General features: G+C 43.8%; 1 protein-coding gene across 7 annotated transcripts in view; it reads right to left on the bottom strand.

Moving 5' to 3' along the window:
* The window catches only part of TOM1L1 (target of myb1 like 1 membrane trafficking protein), a 572,142-nt gene that overhangs the window by 4,175 nt on the left and 543,114 nt on the right, over window positions 1-24,853 (bottom strand). For 5 of the 7 annotated variants that reach the window (XM_039502155.1, XM_039502160.1, XM_039502157.1 and 2 more), the window contains 10 exons: window positions 22,605-22,754; window positions 21,699-21,818; window positions 19,937-20,050; window positions 18,486-18,602; window positions 11,475-11,608; window positions 6,130-6,190; window positions 4,587-4,707; window positions 3,265-3,361; window positions 1,661-1,721; window positions 303-402 (listed from right to left, as the gene is read on the bottom strand). In XM_039502155.1, the coding sequence (XP_039358089.1) occupies window positions 303-402; window positions 1,661-1,721; window positions 3,265-3,361; window positions 4,587-4,707; window positions 6,130-6,190; window positions 11,475-11,608; window positions 18,486-18,602; window positions 19,937-20,050; window positions 21,699-21,818; window positions 22,605-22,754 (1,075 nt within the window). The remainder of the gene's footprint in view (window positions 1-302; window positions 403-1,660; window positions 1,722-3,264; window positions 3,362-4,586; window positions 4,708-6,129; window positions 6,191-11,474; window positions 11,609-18,485; window positions 18,603-19,936; window positions 20,051-21,698; window positions 21,819-22,604; window positions 22,755-24,853) is intronic. The other 2 variants (XM_039502156.1, XM_039502159.1) reach the window with 2 other exon arrangements.

Raw genomic sequence — 24,853 nt, 5'->3', positions numbered from 1 at the left:
GACAAATTAATACATATATTAAAGTAAGCAAATAACATGCTGGATGAGTGTTTGCTTTCTTTTGCATCTTGAATTGACATAAGACAACAACTGATTATCCCCAATACATTTTCACGCTCTAAATATTAAACATATGCATATTTCTCAAAGTCATCACACAGAGAGCCCTGGACCATGTTACTTTTTGCTGCTGATTTTTTGCTGTGATCCTTCAGATCCACTATGCAAGGTCCTTGTGGGACACCAGGAAAACAGATGCATAATGTGAAGGTTAGGTCTGAAGTGTAAAATGACTTTATTACCTGCTGGTGATGCACCTGGTGTTGTCTCATTCAGTGATGAGGCATTAACAGGTTGGAGGTTTACGGTCTGCAAAGACACTGGGTTTAAAACCGTGGCAAGCTAAGGAAATCAATCATAATCAAGTTAGTATGTAAGCAGGCAGTGCAAACAAAAAATTGTTTAAATTTGTATGCTGGTAGACAACCTTTTTATACTGTTTATTTAGTAAGGTGGCAAAAACAGACAAAGTCTACAGATCAGGTCAGACAGCACAAAACAATCTATTGTTGTTCTCCATGTGCAACTGCTAGAGCCAATATTTCTATTACTGTAGTGTACATCTGTATAATTTACTTGTATATATTCTATTTGGATACATTGAGCCAGAGTTAGTGAGATTTGTACATGGCTGTTAACTTGCTCTTTGACAGCAGGGGTGAAGGAGTGGGTGATGCCAGACTCCCAAGATTTGTACTGCTTGCAAAGAATACAATGCAAGTTCTTATGTGATCATAGAAAGTCCTTCATAATCTTGGCAAGAATCACGAGTACCTTCCTAACTGTCTCTCTCCTTATAACCCTGCTTTGCAGCTATGGTTGGTCAGGGTTGATCTCACCTCAGTCACTAGATTCAACCTAACATGGCATAGCCCTGATCTCTAGGTGCTGCTAGAATATAGATAATACAGCAAGTCTTTCTTGGACATGGTGAACTCCCATCCAAAGGGTCTGCTGAAGTACAGATGAGCAACCTCCTCTCTGGCTGTTTTCAGAGTTTGATACAAAAGTCATTTATTTAATTTGGCTTATTTGGGTCCCCAATCCCTTTGCTTTTATATCCAATCTTCTTTCCCTCCACCATACACATTCCTCATATTAAGCAGAGACTGCATCCCTTTGTGGTGGGATATTTTGCCCATACACCGTCTATCCTACATTGTGTTTAGCTGGCTGGTTCTTTTCTTAAAAGTTGTGGGTTTTTTTTTTTTTTTTTAAAAACTTACAGTGCCTAGATGGTCTGCAACAGGAAACTTACAGCTGGGTAAACATACTGAATAGTGGCTCTCTGATACAGCAATCAGAATGTGCAGTATACATCCATTATCTAAATACTACTCATACAGTAACGGCCTAGGCAAACTGCAGCGACCCAGCTGGTCACAGCGAGCATCTCACACACAACCTTTCAGAACAGAACGTGTTGTATCAAGAATGGGACTGAGGTCTGCACATTGAGGTTGTTCCCTATTGTTTTGCAAAAGTGCTGTGGGATGGATCTTTTACTTCCATCTGGACAGCTAGCAGAACAAGAGGGAAGAGCCCTCCGTTTTAACACTTGCCCTGGAAGAATGCGATTCTGAGCCTCCTTGTTACTCACGTTGGTATAGAGATGACCATCAGGGATGCTTTGGCTTTTGCTTTGTGCTTCAGTTGCAAACCTAGGTAACAATTAACACATAGAAGGTCACTGAGAAACGAATAGAAGAACATGAACTCATATAAATTAGATTTTTTTTCCTACTGGCTGACTGTCACCTTGTGCCAGAGCTGAGATCACTAGGGTCACCGATAGGGGACAGCTGCCAGGACGGTCTCTGCAAGCTTTGGAACTTGCTCTCCTAGGTCCTAAGCTTTCTAGGGTATGGCTACACTACGAAATTAAGTCAAATTTATAGAAGTCGATTTTTTAGAAATCTATTTTATACAGTCAATTAATTCGGTGTGTCCCCACTTAAGACCATTAACTCGGCGGTGTGCATCCACAGTACAGAGGCTAGCGTCAACTTCCAGAGCATTGCACTGTGGTAGCTATCCCACCGTTCCTGCAGTCTCTGCTGCCCATTGGAATTCTGGGTTGAGATCCCAATGCCTGATGGGTCAAAAACATTGTCGCGGGTGGTTCTGGGTTCATGTCATCAGCCCCACCATGAAAGCAATGGCAGCCAATCATTTCAAGCCTTTTTTCCTGGGTTACCCGTGCAGATGCCATACAACGGCAAGCATGGAGCCCGCTCAGCTCACCGTCACCGTACGACTCCTGGGTGCTGGCAGACGTGATGCTGCATGGCTACACAGCAGCAGCTCATTGCCTTTTGGCAGCAGATGGTGCTTTACGATTGGTAGCCATCGTTGTCGTCTCCTGGGTGCTCTTTTAGCCGACCTCGGTGAGGTCGGTCAGGGCGCCTGGGCAGACATGGGTGCTCCTGGCAGACCTCGGTGAGATCTGTTAGGGGCACATGGACATAAATGGGAGTGACTCCAGGTCATTCTCTTTTTAAGTTTTGTCTCCTGGAGATTCAGTCCTGCCTGCAGTCATACTGCACCGTCTTCTGGCAAGCAGCCAGGAGACAACGATGGCTAGCAGTCATACTGCACCGTCTGCTGCCAGCCTAAGATGTATAAGAGAGATGGAGTGGATCAAAACAAGAAAGAGACCAGATTTGTTTTGTATTCATTTGCTCCCCCCTCCCTGCAAGGTCGATTTCAGCGTTAATCCCCTCGTCGGGTGAGGAGTACAGAAATCGATTTTAAAAGCCCTTTAAGTAAAAAAAAATGGCTTCGTCACGTGGACGGGTGCAGGGTTAAATCGATGTAACACTGCTAAATTTGACCTAAACTCGTAGTGTAGACCAGGGCTTAGTTTATTGACCTGTAAGGCATTTTGCAAGGCTCATGTGTTTCTCCCGGACAGTGAGGGTTGGGAGGACGGGTAGGAAATCTTAAAAATACTTTTGGCTGCTGGGTTATTGAATGTGTTAATTATTGGTCAAAGGGTATTACAAAAGCAGCCTATTTTTAAAGCGTGACAGGATGCATCTAGAGCAAAAGATAGGAATTCCTGCTTTATTGAACGAGTGTGCAAATCATAAGTAGTTCCAATCATTCACAGATCCTTCCAAAAGTATGTGGGAGAGCAGGAATATAAAGAACAAACATCTCTGAAAACATTATGCTACAGTTTCTTGGTAACATATTACTTACGAGGGCTGTTGAGCATTTGCTATAGCTAGTAAATCAAGCTGAGGGTAGAGCAAAGGATGGTGGATGCTTGGATCTGCAGCACTTGTAGATCTGCAATCTAAAATTCAAGCTGGTATTAAAACTTGCATAACTTATTTGACAAACAATTAAGTCTTTACTGGGTTATTATTTATCAATGGGTTGGTTTTTTTGGAGGGGGTATAAAGTTGCAGTGAAGAAGTTGCAGTGTTGTGCAATTGCTTTGAAATACATACTGAAGATGCTGCTATTCAATTTAGAGGTAAATTTGAAGTGGTAAGAAATGTCGAGTTGATTTCAGAAATGCATTGTACTTCTGCCTGATATTTTAAATTGCCCGGAGCGGGGGGGGGGAGGACCACCCATTTCTTATTCTAATAGGATAACAATACATTTACTCTGAGTTCTTACTTCTCCCAACCTAGGTAACATGTTGCAGATTTGAAGGGGCTCCTTGAACATCTTTAGGAAGTTCAGAAAGGATAAGTATGCCTTTCCCTTCTGAACCTACAGAACAAGCAACTTGTGCCAGCAAGAGCTGTTACGTAGGTGCAGGGTTATATGGACATTCTTGGGCATGGATGACAGAGATTGCTTCCTTGTAAATTATTAATGATCCCCCACTTAACGGAGGAGGCAGATTATTTCAATACACAACCTCTCACATCAACAGATTTTGGTACAAAGTACCTTAAGTATACAATAGTAAATCAGCTCTACTTTCCCTTAAAGGTTCAAATCAGAGCTCTCTTGTTTTCATTTGGATACACATTTGTCTCTTGCAAGGAATTTCTTGTTCTGGCCACAGTGGTTCTTTGTTTTAGGAAAGACTACTACAAAGGAATAACACCGCTCTCATTGATTGTGAGCCATTCCAAAATGACATTCAGGAGATGTATACAAAAAAGCTCATCTTTATATGGTTTGTTATGGTAGTTCATTTATCCAACATCAGATGTACACGCCTGCAATAGTGTATCGTGTTGGGGCCAGTGTTCTGTTTGATACTGTGAACATTCACAAACTCTCTCATCAGGGCCTACGTTTTGTTTCCTTTCACATGTATTTGAAATTCATCTGAGGAAACACGCTTGAACCATAGCAGCAGCGGGACATGGCAGCAACCAGCAACTCTTACTTTCAGAAATGTCTTCATTAGTTTTGAGGCCCCCTAGTCCCACATCCACGTGATGTGACTCAGCATACTTTCATTTCCATCTGCATAGGCTCCAGCTCCACAAGGTTAGAACTATTTTATATCAAACTTCCTAATAGTTCAGAGAAAATACAAATATTTCACTCACTTAATTCTGAAAACTGAGGCGTCTCGGTGCCAGTTCCCCCCAATGCTGGCACAGGAATTGAAGAACTTGAATTGACGTCAAGTAGATCACATGACGGAGCAGATGGTTGTTTGCTATAGATCTAAGAAGAAAAAGTTTAAAAGTAAACTTAAGCTGCTATTTTCACTTAATAGCATTTGAAATCAGAATCTGAATATTATTGAAGAAAGGTGACCAGTAGAGCTGGTCGGGAATTTTTCTATGATTTTTTTGTTTTGTTTTTTAAATGGCAGTTTATCAAAACCAAAACTGTTTGCAGGAATAAGTTGGTTTTGAATTTCCCCTTTTGAAAATTTTTTAAATGAGAAAAGTTCTGAAGTTGTCAAAACATCCCATTTTGACATTTGCAAAAATTAAAAAGTGGCTCAAAATTTGTGTTTCAGAATTTTAATTAATTTATAGTATTTTTTTTAAAAAATGAAATGTTTCGATTGACCCAATCTTTTTTTTTTTTTTTTACACTTTATGTCCTAGTCCAGTCCTTTGCACTCATGGTGGGACTAAGTATTATCTAGACCATCCCTGACAGGTGTTTGTATAAGCTGCTCCTAAAATCTCCAATGATGGCGATTCCACAACCTCCCTAGGTAATTTATTCCTGACACTTAGGAAGATTTTCCTAATGTCCAACCTGAACCTCCCTTGCTGCAATTTAAGCCCAGATATGTCTTAATAGAGTTAAGAATGAAATCAGAAGGGAATTAACTATATCACATGGTGATATAAAAGTGTTTTGTTAGCACTAGCGAAAACAAATTTATTTTAAACTTGGGGACTTGTGAATGAGCTACATGATCTGCAAACTGGATCATTTTGGACTATTAACCCATCCAACAGTCAGAAACTACAAATGGACTATCTGACTACAAAAAGAAGCCAGTTATAGGAGTGTTTCATCGAAAAACCCAAATTGATTACTACCTTCCTGCAATAATTACGGACTATATTTCAGTCACAATGTAATCAGCCTCATGCAGGATGCAAAGGAAACGGAGTTAATTTTGGCTTTGTACAAGGTGAAACGTGTGTATCACTATTAGGGCCAGCATGGTTAATAAAATAGGAGCAGTGATGGGAGAAAAGTAGCCTTTAAAAATTCATTTTCCAGCTTCATAAACGCCCCTAGAGACAATAAGTGAAAAATAAGACTATAGATGAAAAGAAACAAATCTCTTCACATCATGTGAGAGATTAGAATTGAATCTAGTACGCAGCAATAGAGGTAATAAAACTGCATTTGAATAGATTTTCTCTCTTTTTCAGTTGTCTTTTCCTATTCTCCATGTTATATTTGAAGGTAATTTGATACTTGTGCTACAAAATGAGATTCTGTAAGTGGAACTCTTGCAAATTAATAGAGCAACATTATCCTCTGTTGGAGACAGAATATTGAATCCAACAGAGGATAGCAAGCAACTGCAACAAAAGAGGAAAAGCTCTGGTTTATAAAATCTTAGCCAGATTCTTACCCTGAAGTTGATGGGATTTGTCCTTAACTACTCACCTCTGCTTGCTCACGCTGGATTCGCTGATTCTCCAAGAAACGCACTCTGTTCCGAGAAAACCTGTTGGAAAGGGTACATTGTCAATAACTGAGTCTTAAATGTCTCAGGTGCATCACTCAAAAAAAAAAAAAAAAAAAAAAAGGGTCATTCATAAGAATCCAGCAGTTCCTGCAAAGGTCTGATCCTACAAAAGGATCTAGAAAAGTATTTAACAAGCCCCAGCCAAATGCACATACAGACACTAATGTCCTCTGTAGGAATATTAGAACCAGAACCACAGCTCTGAGTCACAGGACATAAGAAAGAACTACTATTGTACAGTTATCAAAACCACTAGAGCCATGGTTACGTGCAGCAGGCCAGTAGACTACACACGCAGAGACCATTGTCCTTGACTTCATCGGGACTCTGCCCAGAATCTTTGTTGATAATCAGATACAGGAAATGCAATGTGACTTGCCTCAAAGCAGTCATACTGCCACTCAAATGTATGCAAACAGCTGCAACTAGTTAAAACATACCTATATAATTTTTAGCATCTCACACACCAGTGTGTTCAAGGGCATACTGAGGATTTCCTATACTAAATAATAAATCCTTATGTAGCAAATATTAACCAAGCCAGTAGAAACCACTGCAAATAACATGTATAGCATCTTTGAGGTACAATGCAACTGCAACCACAAATGACAGTTAAATAAGGATACAGTACTACTGCATGAGAATGCTAAAACAGTCTTTGACCAATTTCACACTCCCATGAGCAATTATCTGCCCTTTCAATCAGCGGGTGAACTGTTTCACTGGGGATTTGTTGAGCCATACCCACAAGCTATTATTCATAATTCAGGGGGAAGTTTCAGCTTTCAAAGAAAAATGTTAATTGTCAGTATTAAGAAGATTCTAGGCAGGGGCGGCTCTAGACATTTTGCCGCCCCAAGCAGGGCGGCATGCCGTGGGGGGCGCTCTGCCGGTCACCGGGAGGGCGGCAGGCGGCTCCGGTGGACCTCCCGCAGGCGTGCCTGCGGAGGGTCTGCTGGTCCTGCGGCTTTGGTGGACCACCGGAGCCGCGGGACCAGCGGACCCTCTGCAGGCGTGCCTGCGGGAGGTCCACCGGAGCCACCTGCCGCCCTCCCGGCGACCGGCAGAGCGCCCCCCGGGGCATGCCGCCCCAAGCACGCGCTTGGCATGCTGGGGCCTGGAGCCGCCCCTGATTCTAGGTCAACATTTGGATAAATAGAATTTACAGAAAACAAAAGGGAAACTCATTTGTATTTTACTAACGTGACGAACTTCCTTAGGAAAGAAGTGAAAAACCCTCTTTAAAGAGTGAATTGTAAAACATAACCCGCAGCTGCAAACACTAAACTTACGAATCAAACTGAATGAAATATTGTGAAGAATAGCATGAAAGTTTGCTAGAACGACACTGGGAAGATACAATGACAGTTTGGCTGAAGCGTCTGGAAGAGATTTGATGGTCAAATAAAAAAAGGAAGGATGGGGCAAGATGGTCGTTGTTTACTGCATACCCACTGGTTCCACTCGTTAGAGCATCTGCTGACAGAGATAAGACATTTGTACAAAAACTAAATGCAAGTTATACACACTGAAGCATTTGCAAAAGTGATAACACCCTCTGAAGACTGGTTGTCTGGTGGGAAGGAGACACAAGGCTTGCAATGTAATTGGTAAGTTGTTGCTTTTAATGTGGTCATTCTTTACTTCATACGCCATAGTAACTAAGATGTTGCCAGAGCAGTGGTCAGTGCAAAATACAGTCCGTAACCTTCCAGATGCCACTAATGCAACATTTTATTTTTTAAAATTGCAAAGCTTTCTGTTCACAATCCCTCATGGATAGGCCTAAAAGAAAACATACTGGGGTGAGTATGTATTAATCATGCAGCTATGTAATACATAACAGAATATTTGTTTCAACTGAGACAGATCCCAGGCTACAGTTGAAGGGATGCCGTAATTGCTCAGTGTAGAAATCACCATGTTTTTCCAAGTCAGTAAATCCACAGTGACAAGTCTGCTCTGGCCTTTGGGATGGTGTTCTGCAGCGCTGTTATTTAGAAGTGGGTGTATTGAACAAGCTTGGAATCCTTGAATCTTTAAGTTAAATTACACAGGGATAAAAATATCTGAACCTGCCTGAGCCTTTTCTACACCCAGGGGCGGCTCTAGCCATTTTGCCGCCCCAAGCACGGCGGCACGCCGCGGGGGGCGCTCTGTCGGTCGCCGGTCCCACGGACGTGCCTGTGGAGGGTCCCCTGGTCCCGCGGCTCCGGTAGACCTCCTGCAGGCGTGCCTGCGGATGCTCCACCGGAGCTGCGGGACCAGCGGACCCTCCGCAGGCACGCCTGCGGGAGGTCCACCGGAGTCGCCTGCCGCCCTCCCGGGACTGGCAGAGCGCCCCCCGTGGCATGCCGCCCCAAGCACGCGCTTGGCATGCTGGGGTCTGGAGCCGCCCCTATCTACACCGCAACTTCCACCAGGCCTGCCACTGATGGAGTTGCACCCAATGCAAATTACAGGTCTGGAAACGCCTAGTATAGATGATGTTGCACAGGAGTACTGACTCCTCCTGATCGTGAGAGATCCCACTGCATTCTTTGCAACAGCAGGAGTCTAAACCTGCTGCCCTGACTAAATGCCATTATAATCAATGAGCCAAGGAGGGCAAGGAATATCTTTTATTGGACCAACTTCTGTTGGTGAGAGAGAGAAGCTTTTGAGCTTACGCAGAGCTCTTCTGTGGTCTGGGAAACTAACTCAGAGTGACACTAGTTTCTGCAGCTGTAAACATAGGGACAATGATATTTACTGATTCACCTAATAGGTATTTCAGGTGGATGAATTAACGTCACCCATCTCTGCAGAATGCTTTGGTCCTCTGATGAAAAAACACTGTATAAATAAAAAAGGAAGCTATTATGTAGTCTGAAAAATGTTCTGGCATTCTTCTGGATAGACTCAGTTAATGATAAAATAATAATAATACCAACAAACAATAATAATAATAATCCAAATTGAAACCAGAAAATCAAGGAATTTTGAAGTATTAACTGTAAGTGCAAGCCACACGATGCTCATTAACTTCTATGTTATTATTTTGAACATATATATACTGTTATTATGATAATTATTTGTATAGCAGTAGTGCCTAGGAATGCCAATCATGAACCCATTGTGCTAGGGGCTGTACAAACACGGAACCAAACATATTCATGGCACTTGAATGAGAGTCCCAAAGCCAAAATTGTAAGCCAGACTGAGCCATTAAAGATGGGTTCTTGTTTTGTCTTTAACTCCCTCTTTCTCCCCCCCAAAAACAAAGTCCATCTATTTTACTTATTAATAGCTTTGTTTCATCATACCCGCTACTGACTGTCTATATGCTGTCATCCCTGCTACAACCAAAATCTCACTGTGCAAATTCTCAGAGGTCAGGGTTATTTTCCAGAGGGAACACATTTTATTGGGATTTTCCCAAGACCCACTACAGGGACAGAACAGCAATACCTGCACAGATTTAACAGCACCTAAAGCAGCTTTTAAGAGCCTCTCAGTTCATGCTATTAGCAGCTTCAGAGTTTCCACAAAAATTGCTCCTGTATCAAAAAGGTACACAATGAAAAAACAATCTTGTGATATATGCCTGGAGCACACATTCCAAGTGTTACAGCGCTAGGGATTGTGGCGTGAAGAAGTTAATCAACGTTCTTCTCAAATAAACTGGAACTGACAGAAGGCAAACAAGGACAAGGCATTAATTGGAGCTCTCCTCCCCTCCCTTACCCCCACTCTGTTCCTCTTCCCTTTCCTGGTCACTGCAACTCCTCTGTATTCTACTCTCCTTCTCCCAGGTCACCCCACTGTCCTCTAATATGCGCCCCCTTTGCCAGTTCCTCAGCAGTGAGTGACTGAACAGAGTATGTGGCAGGACAACATGTCTCCAAGGCCTGTCAGAAATGTGTGGTGTCCTGTGCAGTGTTAAATACGCGAGAAGTTGGTCTTCTTGATGACAATCTACTTCATAGCTGATGGATGAAGCCGAGTGTGGTCTCATCAGTGCACTCCACTCAAAACCAAGGAGTGCAATGTTCCTTGAAAGGCTTAATTTTCCCTATGCGGGAAGCACAAGGCTTCAATTTGTTCCCCAACTCACATGGTGCTGTAGAATGGTTTTTAGAACACGGTCATCTCACCTCTGGTTAGGAAAGCCATCCATTCACAGCTAAGACTAATCCTGATCTACCAGGATGTTCTCGGTTATTTGTTGCTTGGGAAGTGCTGAAATTCTGGTATTTTCTAAGCCCTAGTTATCCCACTGATGAAAGCAATAAGTAAATAAATGCAGATGTCAACACCACAAGCATCCAGGATTTCCTTGTGTGAAATAATACATATATTTGTGCCTGTATTTGTTTCCTACTGTGGAGAGTGGCATGTGATCCTTTTAAGGAAGCAGGAACTCCACCCTTTGGCTGATGCCGGCAGTAAAACTGTCTGTCTTCCCTAGGAGCATGTGCAGGCTGCAGTTAAGCTCAGCATGTGGGTAACTAAAGGAACAAAGAGCTCATAATTGACTGAAGCCAAATCCACTGTATCTGAGTCCCATGCTAAGGGAGGGACTCAGAGCCTGTTTCTTTCCTCATGCTTTATTATTCCCAGCTACGCTAGTACTTTGGTTTACCCTGTAAGCTGGTATTCTAAGGACCCTTCTACTAATTTTAACCTGTCTGCTGCTTCTCAAGTGCCTGGAGAGACAAGATCAGCAGACAAATCTAAGTACAACACAAAAAGGAATGAGCTGTTCCTTTCTTGTTGATAGAGGATGAAATTCATCTCTCTGGAGACAGCCAGCACCAGTCATATGGACCATTTAAGCCCCTTAGAGCTCAAGTGGCACTTAAATGGCCCATTTGCCTCATGTTAGTCCTCTGCAGAGGGGTGAATTTCACCCTGAAAGAGCAGATTAAACCGCAATAGATATAAAAATTTCCTGCAAAATCCCGGACAAACCTAATTGAATTAAGTTTAAGTGTCTTAGGAGTTTGCTGGGGAATTCACAGGGCAGGCAGGGAACTGGTCAGAAGGGAGAAAGACACGTGTTTCCACCCAAGGGAGATGATCGCTAGGGAGCTGGATGCCTGAGAGTGGGTGCCCTTGCTGGACCTTGGAGGGGGAATACAGGTGCAGGTTCCCTGCACCATGACATAAACATCATACCCAAGTGTTACATTTTTTAACAGATTTGGTCGGCCCAGTCAGGAGAACCTGTTACTGAGACCAAAGTGGAAATGACAGGTTCTGGTTTCACTAATAAATTTACCTTTCGTGGCCCAGGAGGACGTTATTCAGATCTTCATTCACTTGTATTAATTCAGCTATCACATCTTCATTCTGCACTGCCACCAGCAGTTCCACAATCCTCTCCTGCATCACTCGACATATCTTGTACAGTTTCTTTCCAGGAAAAAAACCAAAACCATCATCATTGTGGTTTCTCACACTTGTCAGTTTGGGAGGAGAATTATAAAACTTTTGGGTGCTGGAGACACAAGGATAATGCATTGTCTAATTCACATGACCACATACAGTTTAAAGGGTGAGCCCCAAATCCCTTATATTTGATCCCCTACAACTTCCTACAAAATGCAGCTGATAATTGCTATCACCATGACCAGCACTCCTACCCCAACTCATAACCTAGCCTCATTTCTGGAAAGTCATCCTCCTCCATAAAGAGAAAGTCATGTACTTTATAGTAACTGGAGGTTCCTCGAGAGGTGTGGTCCCTATTCATGTTCCACTGTGGGTATGGATGGATTCTACGTGCCTGGAGCCAGAGAATTTCGAAAGCAGTGTCCATTAGCCTGCACATCTGCTCTGGCTTACTCATGCCTTCGACTGAGGAGATAAAGGGTGGGGCAGACCAATCGCCTCTCCAGTTCCTTCTTCACCGCAAATCAGAGAAGATCTGAAGCGCAGTGGAAGGAGGTCAAGTATCAGGGGGTAGCTGTGTTAGCCTGGATCCACAAAAACAACAAGGAGTCCGGCGGCACCTTTTAGACTAACAGATTTATTTGGGAGGAGGGTGTGAGGTCATAGATGGCAGAGCTGTATGAAGGACTGCTATTCCAAAAGATGCAGCAGTAAAGGAGTCCTGTACCAATAAAGAGAGTGTCTCACAAACACGTGGACTGAGCTCCGTGTAGCTGTCTCACAAATATCAAGAAGAAGCACCCCTCGAAGCAGTACTATAGACGCTGCTTGCTCTCTTGTGGAAAGATCAGCTACCTAATCGTCTAGCAGAGCAAAACACAGCCCCAGATCCATTTTGAGATTCTTTCAGAGGATATAACCAGACCCCTTCCAATATGGCGACAAATAGTCTATGGTATTTCCCGCCTGTTTTCATTGTCCGCAGGTAAAAGGCTGCGGCTCATCAAATGTCAAGAGACTGGAACCTCCTTTCTTCTGAGGATGGGTGAGGATTTGGGAAGAACACTGGTAAATGGATAGACTGGTTCAGGTGAAACTCAGACTACTGTGGAGGTGAATTTAGCGTGTAAACATAATGAAATCTTGTCCTTATGCATTATAGTGTAAGGGCGATCTGCCATCAACACCCCAAGCTCACCAGCCTTCCTGGTTGAGGCGGTGGCTACCAGGAATGCAACCGTCATGGATAGGAGAGACATGGAGCAGGAGGCTAATTATTCAAAAGGAGGCCTAGTGAGAGAACGAAGTGCAAATCCCATTGAAGAATAGGCTTTTTTAGAGGTGCAAAAAATTCTGATTAGGCTTTTCCAGAATTTGCTAGTCAGAGGGTGCGTGACGATTGAGTAGCCCTGTATAGGCAGATGGTATGCACTGATTGCTGCCATGTGGACCCATAAGGAACTGATGAACAAGCCTGCTGTCTTCAAGGAAAGAATATAATACAGAATGAGAGGAATATCTGTGGCTTGTGGAGAAATACGCCTTTGATGCACCCAAACAGAGAAATGTTTGCACTTGACTAGATAACATCTCCTAGTGGACTCCTTCCTACTACTAGAAAGGATGTTCTATACAGTTTCAGAACACAATTGCTCTAAGGACAAAACTAGGCTCTGAGATGAAGTGCCCGTGGGTTGGGATGCCTGATTTTGCCGCTCCTTTGAGTCAGGAGATTGGGAAATGTAGGAATAATGATTGGTGCTCGAGATGACAAGCATAGGAGGTTTAGGAACCTAAACTGTCTGGGCCAGTTGGGGCATTGAAAATAACGCATACCAAATCTTGCACAAGACTCGAGGTAGGGGTGGTAGTGGAGGGAAGGCATAGTTCAAATGATCTGACCATGGAAGAAGTAGAGTGTTGCTCTGCGAGTGGTGACCCAGAGCTCCTCCAGAACAGTACATGTTGCATTTCCTGTTTGAGAGAAATACAGGTCCTTGGTGGGGCATTCCCCACAGAGCAAAAATATTGTTTACCAGTGTCGTGAAGCTCCCACTCATGACTGACCACAAAGTGGCTGCTGAGAGAGCCACTCTCAGCACATTCTGGTTGCCTGGGAGGTAGACGGCCAACAGGGTAATCTGATTGCTGACACACCAGTTCCACAGACTCAACGTTTCTGCACACAGGGGGACAGATCGCACTTCTCCCTGTTCATTATGTAAGAGTTGATTGTGATGTTGTCTGACATAATGAAGGCTTGGTGACCTTGAGTGAACAGGAGAAAGGTTTTGCAAGCCCTTCAAACTGCTCGTGGCTCTTGATGTACATCCTGGACATTTGAGATGTCCAGGTGCCCTGCAATGTACCGTTGTCCACGTGAGCGCCTCAACCTAACAGGGATGCATTGCCAGTGATCATCCTGTCTGTGCAGAAGCAAGAAAGAAAATGCGGATGCAAACCTGATGGGAATTCTTCCACCTTGACAGGGCTGATATCACTTTGGTGGGAACAGTCACTATGGTGCTCATTGATTGCTGGTTTGGCGATTACACCCTAACCCTAAGAGACTCTGGACATATGAAGTTCTCTTGGGCTGAGCAACTGCTCAGTTTAGGCTGGCCTGGATCTGACTTCTTCAAAGATCATTTGGAGGAAGACTTGGCCTTATGCTTATGAGAATGCTCCCTGCTCTCCCACAGATCCCTCAAGGGGTCTTGTTGGGAGTAGACACCTTTGCTTCTGATTTGGAGGTGCACTCCTTACTAAGTCAGGCCAACGTATAAGGGGGGAGGATCCCCTGGCCTGGGTCAAGCTGTGGCCTCATGCACTTTTCCATTAGGCTTCCTAAGGCGAAGTTCCCACTCTTCTTGGGTACAGCTGGGGAACAAACAGCAGATACTGCACCTTCCTGGGATCCTTCTCAGCCAGCAACAACCACCCATGCTAACCGAGAAGGATCGCAGGGAGGAAGCATAAATTTTGAAGCCCAGAGACCTGGGCATAGTCCAGTACCCAAACAGAGTCTGGTGGGTTTTGTTGTAAAACTGGCCCATTTTTGCTTCAAAAGTGTGTGTACCCAACTACATTTCTCAGGGTGGAATTCATCTCTGTTCAGAATTGCAGCACAAGAACGATGCAACACCACAAGTCCTAATCAAGTCCTGAAAACTGGGCTCTAATCAGTGTATAGGGTCTCAGCACAGAGGTGATTTTCGCCCTGCTAACAAAGGGAAATTCGACAAGAATTTAGACACAGACCTTTTTATTTCTGATCTCAATCACAAATTTGCCAGATTTTGCTCAGGAAAAGATGCATGCACTCTTGACACCTTGAAACTAGAGTTGTTTATTATGCATTCCAAGAGCCAGATCATCAGCTGGTGTAAAAGCAGTGATGTCAATAGAACTGTGACCATTTACATCAGCTGAGGAATTGGCCTCACATTCCAGTGTCCCCACGAGGGGTCTGTATCACATAGCTTTGCTTGTTCCCTATTCTTACTGGCTGCGAGAGTTGATACAAGAACTTGAACTGCTCTATTAATTACTACTACTACTGCTACTGCTAATTTCAGCCAGTTTAATATTTTGGGGGTTATTGTTTTCAGGTGTCTTAGTCTTGTCTACAATGGGGTTTTTAGCCACAGATGCATCAACGCAAGAGCAAACCCTGAGTGGAGATATGCCACACCGGCGTAAGCCAGGACTTGCATTGCTGTACTTTGCCCATTATTAAGTTTCAGTTCATCTGACTAGCCTGGATCTCTGGTGACACATAGTTAAAAAAAAAAATTCTCCTTTGAAGTCCTAAAGCATGCAGCTCTTTCAGCAAAGGGTTCGGTTCTACACCAATTTCAATGAAACTACGACTGTCCAAGGACATAGTCCCTTGACCTGAGTGACCTAGGCTGAGATGCAAAGAAAAGAACATATTTCATTCTTGTAAAAGCAACTCGCATTTGTTTCTCTAGCCACTTTGTGCTGTGATAAGGATCTCAGGGTGTTGCAGGAAGGAACAGAAAATACAGTCATAAAACACATATAAAAGGAATGAGCTTCTACTCACTTCTTCATGAAGAGTGAAATTCACTCCCTGCCCCTACCCCGATCAATAATTTAACTATTTGAGTGCAGGCAGGCAGATCTGCTCGCACTTCCTCAGACTGTGTGATGGTATTCGTCCTTTTACAAAATATACTTCAAAACCACTACCAGAAATCGATTTAAAATAAGCAGAGACATTCTAATAATCCTTTGCAGAGGTCTTTGCCCAAGGTTCTCAAAGAACGAATTAAATTAGACACCGGGGCCTCAATTATGGGCGCGGGCCAAACAGCTAAGTGGACGCAGTTCGAGAGGAGGATTCTGTGAAGAGGTGACCTTTGTGCTTACTGGATCCTGGAGCCAGTCTAATGCTCACCCATCTGCCTCTGGCCTTGAAGGTCCATTGTAGCAGCTAGGAAGCAACAAGGCTCAGGCACATCCCGACTTTATCTTCTTTCCCCACAGTAACATGCATCACACCTGGGGTCAGGAAGGGAGCTGCCTGTTCTATGCCACACAAGGATTCCCCTGCACAGAGGAAATCTTCCACTAGCTGGTTAAACCAGAAGGAAGGCTACTTTGCAGCTCTAGGGCAGCAGAACTAAGGTTACGTCTACACAGCAAGCAGAAACTCAAAGCAGCGAGTCTCAGAGCTGGGCTTATGGGCTTCAGAGCCTAAGCTCCAGTCTCAACCCAAATATCTAAACAGCTATTTCTAGCACTGTAGGACAAGCCCCGATCTGTAAGCCTGGGCTCTGTGATGTGGATTTCTGCTTGCTTTGTAGCTGTACCCCACGTGTCTAGCCAGCATTCCTGCAAGGCTGGGAAGCATTGTAATATCCATTCTGCAGCTGGGTAAACTGAAGCACAAAGAGAGGTCATATTACTTGTTCATGGTGAAACAGGAAGAGAATCCAGAAGGCCTGACTCTCATTGCCTTGCTGTATCCCTAGACCACACTTCACCCTCGCTAAAACCCCAGTGCAGATTGCTGTGTGTACAATAAGTGGGGGACTCGAGGCCTAAACCATTGCTGATAGAGTTTTGCAGTCCTCATACTTTTGTAGGCTATCCAACTTTCTTTCCGTTTGCTTTGTTTTCCCTTAAGATGAGTGAAGAACTTAGCTCTAGATCCCTGGTGTTTATTAGGCTAAGCCAATCCGTTTGCATTGGTTTTAAATAAGTTTTTTTCAATATTTTTATGTTAGCTGGGGGAGAAAATTAACTTGAAGAACATGAAAGTTGAGATAATTTTTTAAATGAGTTTTATTTACTGGGTAGAGTCCTCTGCTGCTTTGCAGTCATAATTACTGCGTACAGTCAATGTGCACTAAGATCATTTTAAAATGCACACCAAGGGAATTTTTAAACCCTTCCTCATTTCAGAGAAGCCATTAAGTCTATTGTGTACAGTAAATATTTAGGCAGACAACCTTTATAAAAAAAAGGTGTATTATTTACCAGAGAGGTTTGTAACGGCTTCTCTTGCAACTCAAACCTTGAAAAATCCACAATCTATTGTGCTGGGGACAGAATGAATTGTGAAGTTTTTAAAAATGATATTGTTTTAGTGTTTGAATGTAGCAGCTCATAAATATTATAGCGTAAGTATATGACATGGGACTTCAAAAAAAAAAGTTCAGTAATGAGCAGATGGAGAACTACTCTTTGCCGTTGTGAAATTACTTTGTTACAGATTTTACTTTGAGTGGATTTTCTTCCAATTTTTTAAATGAATTTAGGCCACATCCTGGCATCTGGTGGCTTTACACTACTTTGGTCACCCCCAATTCTGGAACTGGTTCCCCAGTACAACATATTGCAGCCAGAGACCTCTATTTCCCTGCCATGCATCCTGCACTGGAGGCCAAGGGTAGGCAGGGTGGCATAAGAGTCAGTACACCAGCCCATACCAGTGGAGGATTCCCTTGGCTTAGGGAGAATTATCCATTGGCCAACTGAAGCTATGCTTAAGGCATGTCCATTCTACAAGTTGCTGGAAGGTAGATTAGCCAAACCTAGTGAAGGAGTCTCATTGACAGAACATTTCCTCACCCCAGCATTTGAAGAGAAGTTTAAAACACAGGGGAACTACATGAGAACGAGGTTTACATGATCCTTGTGAAACATATGGCTGAATCACGAGTTTCCATGGGCAGATAATAATTATATTGCTGAGGCACTAGGATTTTGCTCCTAGAGTGAGCATTTAAAAATGCAGTGTATACATAGAAAAACCAGTACTGGGAAAAGAAGAAACTGGAGACAATGCATCAGCTTTGTCATCTCCAGGCTGGATTAATGGAACTTGAAACCTATGTGTAATTTCAGCTAATGCATAACACAACTGTTCATCTTTTAAGGTGAGCACTTAAAACCAGCACTGCGTATTCTGCACTGGCTCTTGGTCTGCCTTCAAAGTATTGGCGATGACACCCAGAGCCCTGAAAAGCCTGGGACCCTACTGTTACAGTGACCGTATCACCATCTGTTTTCCCATGGGGCAGTTGCATTCAGCCGCCATGTTCTTGCTCTCTGAATTGAACACCTGGGTCTGAGTGGCAGGGCATTCTTGAGAGAGGACCCTCCACTCTGTAATTCATTCCCGAGCAATCCATTAGAGCTACAGTTTTCACTGCAAGATGAACTTGTCCTTTCCTGCCCTTCTTCCTAGCAGGGGGAGACAACAGAGGCAAGAGAAAGCTAGAGCAACCCCAAAGGTTGAAAACAGAGGTTGGTTTTCACTTTGCGATATGAACCCAGATGTAACAAGAATGGGCACAACGTACATTTTTAAAATAAACCATAACCAAACCATCAACAAACTCCTAGCAAAAATGTTGTACTGCACCTGTAAGAGCTCCATATCGTCAAGATTCTCAGACCCAGGAACATTTTCCGTTAATATCGCTGACATGACTTTCGTATTCATTTTCGCCATATCCAGTTCACTGTACAGCTTCCCAATCTGTTCAGTGCAATGGAATGGAATGTTATATGTGCAAGGACAGAAAACATGTTTTCCACATCTATGGTCCTGCTTGCTCTTTTATCAGATATACTATGGACCTGATCAGCACTGCCTTACTCCAGCCCTTACACAGATGATACTCCATGGATAGGTATCAGAGGGGGAGCCGTGTTAGTCTGGATCTGTCAAAAGCGACAAAGAGTCCTGTGGCACCTTATAGACTAACAGATGTATTGGAACATAATCTTTCATGGGTGAATGCCCACTTCATCAGACGCACGGAGCTTGTACTGGAGCATAAGCTCCATGCATCTGATGAAGTGGGTATTCACCCATGAAAGCTTATGCTCCAATACATCTGTTAGTCGATAAGGTGCCACAGGACTCTTTGTCGCTTTTTCCATGGATAGGGTCCTACCAATTTCACGTGAAAAATGTGTCACAGACCGTGAAATAACCCCCCCTCAGCCAGGGGGCTCCGAGCTGCAAGTCCCCACGGGGCTGAAAAGGGACAGGACTTGCCCTTCTGCGGGGCTGCTGGGGGTGGAATAATGGGATTAGAGATCACACCCACCTCCGGGTACCTTTTGGGTTGGGACCCCCACGGTTACAACACCATGAAATTTCAGGTGTAAACAGCTGAAAATGTGAAATTGACCAATTTTAAAACCCTGGCTGTGAAATTGATCAAAATGGACAGTGAATTTGGTAGGGCCCTATCCATGGACGTTAACGGAGTTAATCCAGTTTTATATCCCTATAAGGCAGTGGGTCTCAAACCTGAGCTCTGTGGAGTGCAGTGCTGCTATTTCTCTCCTTTACAGTTAAGTCCTATTACTATTAAGCAGACAAACTTTTCATTTATCCACAGGCAGGTGTGGAACTGGCTTGTCCATTTCTTTCTGACTTTTAAAAATAATTTCTTCACACTGGTGTCATGCAAAAGTTCTCTTTAGCCTTTCCTTCTGTCTTTGAATTGCACTCTTTTCTTACTAATTTTCACCACAGTACCCTTGTAAGAGCATTAGAAATACACATACTCAAGCAAAGATTTCTACTTTCCAAACGAGCAGCTCCCTGGCACTTGTGCAATCTCCTTTCCTGGCCTCTACTAAGATCTGGCACATGAATGTGTCAAATTTTCTAACAAAATAAAAACACTATGGTAATGGAGCAGGGATTCAGCCCCGGACTGTCAACAAAAGCCTATACTGCTTGAAGTAATGGAGATTTTCCTTGCAGCAGCCTCTAATATTATATCCTATACAGGCCAGGGAATCATGATGACAGATGCTTAGTCAGCATATTTCAAAAGAAAGGTTGTACTGTACCTGTTCAGGAGTCAATGTAATTGTTGGAGCTGGGGGACGAGGTACTGGAGTACTTTTCACAGAGGCAGCAAAAGGAGGTGGTGCCTTTTCAGAGGGCCAAGACGAAGCTCGCTGCTATACAACATGAAAAGAGTTTTTGTTTAACTTGGGAATTGACACAGACGTCCAGATGACAGCACTACAAAGCATCATTATCAGACTAAACAACAGTGCATTAGCTTCCTCATAATCAGTGCTGCAACGCTACCAGGGAGGAAGGCTTAGATGGAGTTATCTGAGTGAGTTCCATTCACTACAGTAAAACTAATAACCATTTTGGAATAAAAATCAGACTTGGGATCCAGGTTTCCTTTCAGCTGGTTTGTTAGCAAATGAATCCATCAGAGGAAGCATGAGTTATGCCTCTGTGACTGGGCACAGAGATCAGCCCATCTTTGGTGAGAGAATTCTATTCCTTTCTTTGGAACAGGAATTAACAGGTGTCAGACCTCACTGCACAAGAACCCTGCTCTGGGAAAAAAGAATTAGGTGTGGCTGGTGATGGCGCCACACTAGGAAAGCAGAAGCCGTAAGAAGAAAGGCTCTAGGAATCCTTGTCTGGGAGATGAGCTGAGAGGGGAATAGGTGCTTCTGGATCCTAGAGCTGGAAAGCTCTGGGTGCAAGAAGCCTCGTGTGCATTTTGGGTTAAACTGAAGGCCTGCATCAGACACTATGCTTAAGCCCTTTCCACCTTAAGCACTCTGGGCCAAATTCTGAATATAGGTCCTGTTCCTCCACTATTGAAGTCATTGGAGCTTTGCCATTGACTTCAGTGGGCACAGGACCAGAGCTTTAGAAGACATTCATTCCCACAGTTACATCTGGGTGGGGGAAGAAATAATTATCTAGTCAAAAGATTCAGTACACAGCCTCGTCTGAACAGCCTTAGTCAAAACACACTGCCTTTCCTATACTCCACTATCTAATCATCAGGCCAGACTCACAATAGTTTTGAATCACTTCTGCCTGGGCTGACTAGAAGATTCTAAATCCATAACTGCAATGTTCCACCTGATGGTTTCACGTGTCTCAAGAGTCTTGTGAAAGCTCTTCCAAGTCATAGGAAATTGGAAGGAATGGATCTAAGAAACTTGCTGCAAGTAGAGCTGGTATGGACTACTCAAGCCATATCGACAGAGAGTCATTTTCCAGATCTACACAATACCTTTGATCAACTTAAATAGTAAAGACAGAGCCTTTATCCACAAGGTTGCAAATTATTTTGTAGACTGTACAAACAAGTGGGTAGAGTCTTATATTATAAAGACCTTTTTAATTAGACATCCCTACCTCTCCCAATTCCAAATTGAACCCAGGTAATGCTCGCATTCTGAATCATTGGGCGCTTTCATGCTAATCACATACATTTTGGCTCAGACTTTCCAAAATGCCTAAGAAATTTGGACACTCAATTGCCATGCATTTTGATGGGAATTGAGTGCCCAAATCTCTTAGCTAGCTTTAAAAAAAATCTCAGAGATTTATCCTTCCTGTCTGAAACAACAGATTCCCCCAAACTGTGATTTTTTTAATAAAAGCACTATTATCTAATTTAAAAATATATATACACACTTCAGGGTAGAATGTGTGACTGATTTCCTGAGTATGTGAGCAGGATTTTCGTGGTTTCAGACATAATAACTAATGACAATCAACACACCTTCTTTGTACATAAAGCTCTCGCCATTAACTCTGATTAACAGTGACAAACGTTGTGCTGACCTTGTGTGTCTCTGGGTTGGCATCAGAGGATGGAAACTGCACGCCTTTCTTTAGCAGTTCCAGGTACACTTCCTTCACTTCACTCACATCCACGGTTCCTTGGAACCCATAGGCCCAGGTCTGTTTTTGAAAAATCATTGGTGACAGAAATCAAAATGTTTTTATGTTTGAGACCCAGAATTCTTCACTGGGAGAAGCCACATGGCTTGAACCTCCACTCCCCAGGTGGCTGCCAGGGCCAGCTCCAGGTTTTTTGCTGCCCCACTTCATTCTTCAGTGGCAATTTGGCAGCCGGTCCTTCCCTCTGAGAGGGACTGAGGGACCCACTGCTGAATTGCCACCGAAGACCCAGACGTGTCGCCCCTTTCCATTGGCCGCCCCAAGCATCTGCTTCCTGCGTTGGTGCCTGGAGCCGGCCCTGGTGGCTGCCTCTCCTTTCCTTGTCCACCCACCTACTAGACTCCTTGAAAAATGCAGGATTTCTGTTGGTTGGAGGAATTGGTTCCAAGGCTGAAGATGATGTCAGTGGGTCAGGGAAGAAAATAACCTCCTTCTAGAGGGGTGGTCCTACTATACATGCGCCTGAAGCCCTCCACATGAGCTACCTCCTCCCCTGGCCTGCACTCCAAGCAGCGGGAACAAGACAGAGAAAGCTTTAAAGCTCCCTTTCACTTTTCTCCTTCCGTGCAGCTCGGGAAGGAACACATCCAGCAGTCAGGGTAGGGGGTATCCATGCCCCCTTTCCATGCCCCCTTTCTGCTCCTCTCCCTCCCACTCCCGGCTGCACTTGCAAAAGTCAAAGGACATTTTCACAAGCGGCTTGCACGAACCCCCTTCCAGCCCATCACCAGGTTGTATCATTAAATATTTACTATGTATAGATCCCTCTATTTACAGTTGACTTACCCTGATAAAGGCCAAGATTTTGTCCTGTGTATCAGCTGGCAGATTGTATCTTGGCTGCAGCAGTTTCACCAGCTTGTTCTTGCAGAAGTCTTTCTTCACAACTAAAGACTGGAAGCTGGGGCCACAGTTTTTCATGCACATGTCGAGAAGCTGTACAGAGAAGGCATTTCTATGACACAGTGGTTAAAAATAACTTGAGCCCTTCCACCCTCTCCCATTTCAATTCATGCCTGGATGGCATTGTGATGGTCACCTTGGAAAGACGAGATTAGACAGTAGTGTTTGTACAGCACCTAACACAGTGGGGTCCTGTCCATGACTAGCGCTGCTAGGCACAGTCACAATATGAATCAATCATAATAGGAACAGCTACCATTTTCTTTTTCCTCATATCGCCTACAAGTGAAATGTAATCAAAACCAAAAACCAAACTGAAGCTCTCCACTTGTGAGAGCTGTGTGATAGGGAGCACAGAGACCAGAAATAAAGTAGGCAAATTATTTTGATCATCAGAATCATCTTTATGAAATAACTACCTTTAAAAGTGGGCTTTGGATATGCAGCTAGAGCCTCAAAGAGATGACAGATCCACAAAGCAGTGAACCTCCCCGTACTTGCTAGTTATCTAACAATTTTCATCCACAGATCTCAAAGCTCTTTCAAAGGCAGGTGCTCCTCATCCCCATTCTACAGATGGGGAAATCAGAAGCATTAACCTGTCCCAGAGGGCCCAATCCATTGAAATCAAGCCAATATAAAGTCTTGTCATTGGCTTGAAGGGAATCCTGCCCATAGAACATCTGTGGGTACAGGCAGGATTACAATCCAGCTCTCCTGGTTCAACGTTTCGGAGCCCTAACCCCTTGACTATGGTGCCCCAAGCAGAGGGGAAGAGGGTCTCTCTCTTTACTAAGCCCCACCCAGACAGGAGGGAAAAGTTTAGACCAGTTTACAAACTATGTCAATTCTATCAGTATTCCCTCATTACAAGTATTGGGAAACATTCCTCAAAGTAGAACCAACCTTCTAAGTGGCACCACAATAGCTGCCCATGGGGCTGAAGTGGATTAAACATGCTTTCCCTGTTCAGTGTAGGCTACACAAAGGTGTGTTAAAAACTCATTTTCTAGCTTGGAGACCTAGGGACTTTTCTCTAGTGTGAACAGGGCCTTACGGGAAGGGAGGTACAAGAGCAGCAGAAAATAACCTGCAGAAATAAAGCGAGCGTGGAACAAAGAGGCAGACTGCTGTGCAAAAAGCCAAGTAAAAGACAATAACCAGAGAGTCTTAGCTTGACTAATTACTTTTCTATTTGAAAGGGTCCAGGAAATAAATGCTGTGGTTTGTGTAAAACATTTTCAACCCAGTGCATGGTGTGCAACTCCCATTATGAATTCCTCACACCTGAGACTGAACACTTACCCTTCTGAGTAAGGCTACTGTGGCTAGTGGGCCAGACCCTCCACTCAATTTATGCCAGTGCAACCCAATTGACTTGAATGAGGTGCTCCAGTGCAACTGCAAGGCGAACTTGGCCCCGATTAATTCTGGAGCAATCAAGAATGATACTTATACTTTCATTAGGATTCGAATACCCTTATTGACTGTTGAGAGTAGTATCCTAACTCCCTAAGCAGTTCCATCGGACTCAATGGGGCATAGTGGTGAAGTAAGGTGCTACCCAGCATGAGTAAGTATTCCAGAGGGTATGTCTACTCTGCAACCGGGACAGCACGTGCCCTAGCTTTGCTATTTTTAGTGAGCTAGATCAGTCAATGTAGGTGCAGCAGCCTGGGCTTGCAGCCCAAATATGACTAGTATCCCAGGTGAGACTGTATTTGGGCAGCTAGCCCATCCTACTGTCCGTGCTGCCGCGGCTACGCTGCTATTTTTAGTGAGCTAATTCAATCAAAGCTAGCCCAGGTAGTCCCTGCCCTGTGCTGCAATCGCATCTCCTGCTTGCTGTACTGACATCCCCAGAAACTCGCTCTTGAGAAGGTTCAAATCAAAGCATTAGCAAACATATTTTCAACTGTCCCGTTAGACTTTCCATAATGAGGGGGCGGGATTGGATGAATTTAGAAGCTGGCACAGTTTCTACAGTCCAGGTGGGAGGAGTTCCGTGTCAACAGGAAGGGAGTTGGGTGTTTGTGCAATCCAAGCTCTCAGATTCACAAGCCAGACTCAGCTAATAAAAGGGCACCACAGCCCTTTGTTAAAAGGCAGAAGCAAAGGCACCATTGTTACAA

Source organism: Mauremys reevesii, linkage group 15 (assembly GCF_016161935.1).
Source record: "Mauremys reevesii isolate NIE-2019 linkage group 15, ASM1616193v1, whole genome shotgun sequence".
In the NCBI taxonomy this organism is placed as follows: domain Eukaryota; kingdom Metazoa; phylum Chordata; order Testudines; family Geoemydidae; genus Mauremys; species Mauremys reevesii.
The sequence above is the reverse complement of the archived record's forward strand: the minus strand, read 5'-3'. Positions and strand labels throughout refer to the sequence as shown.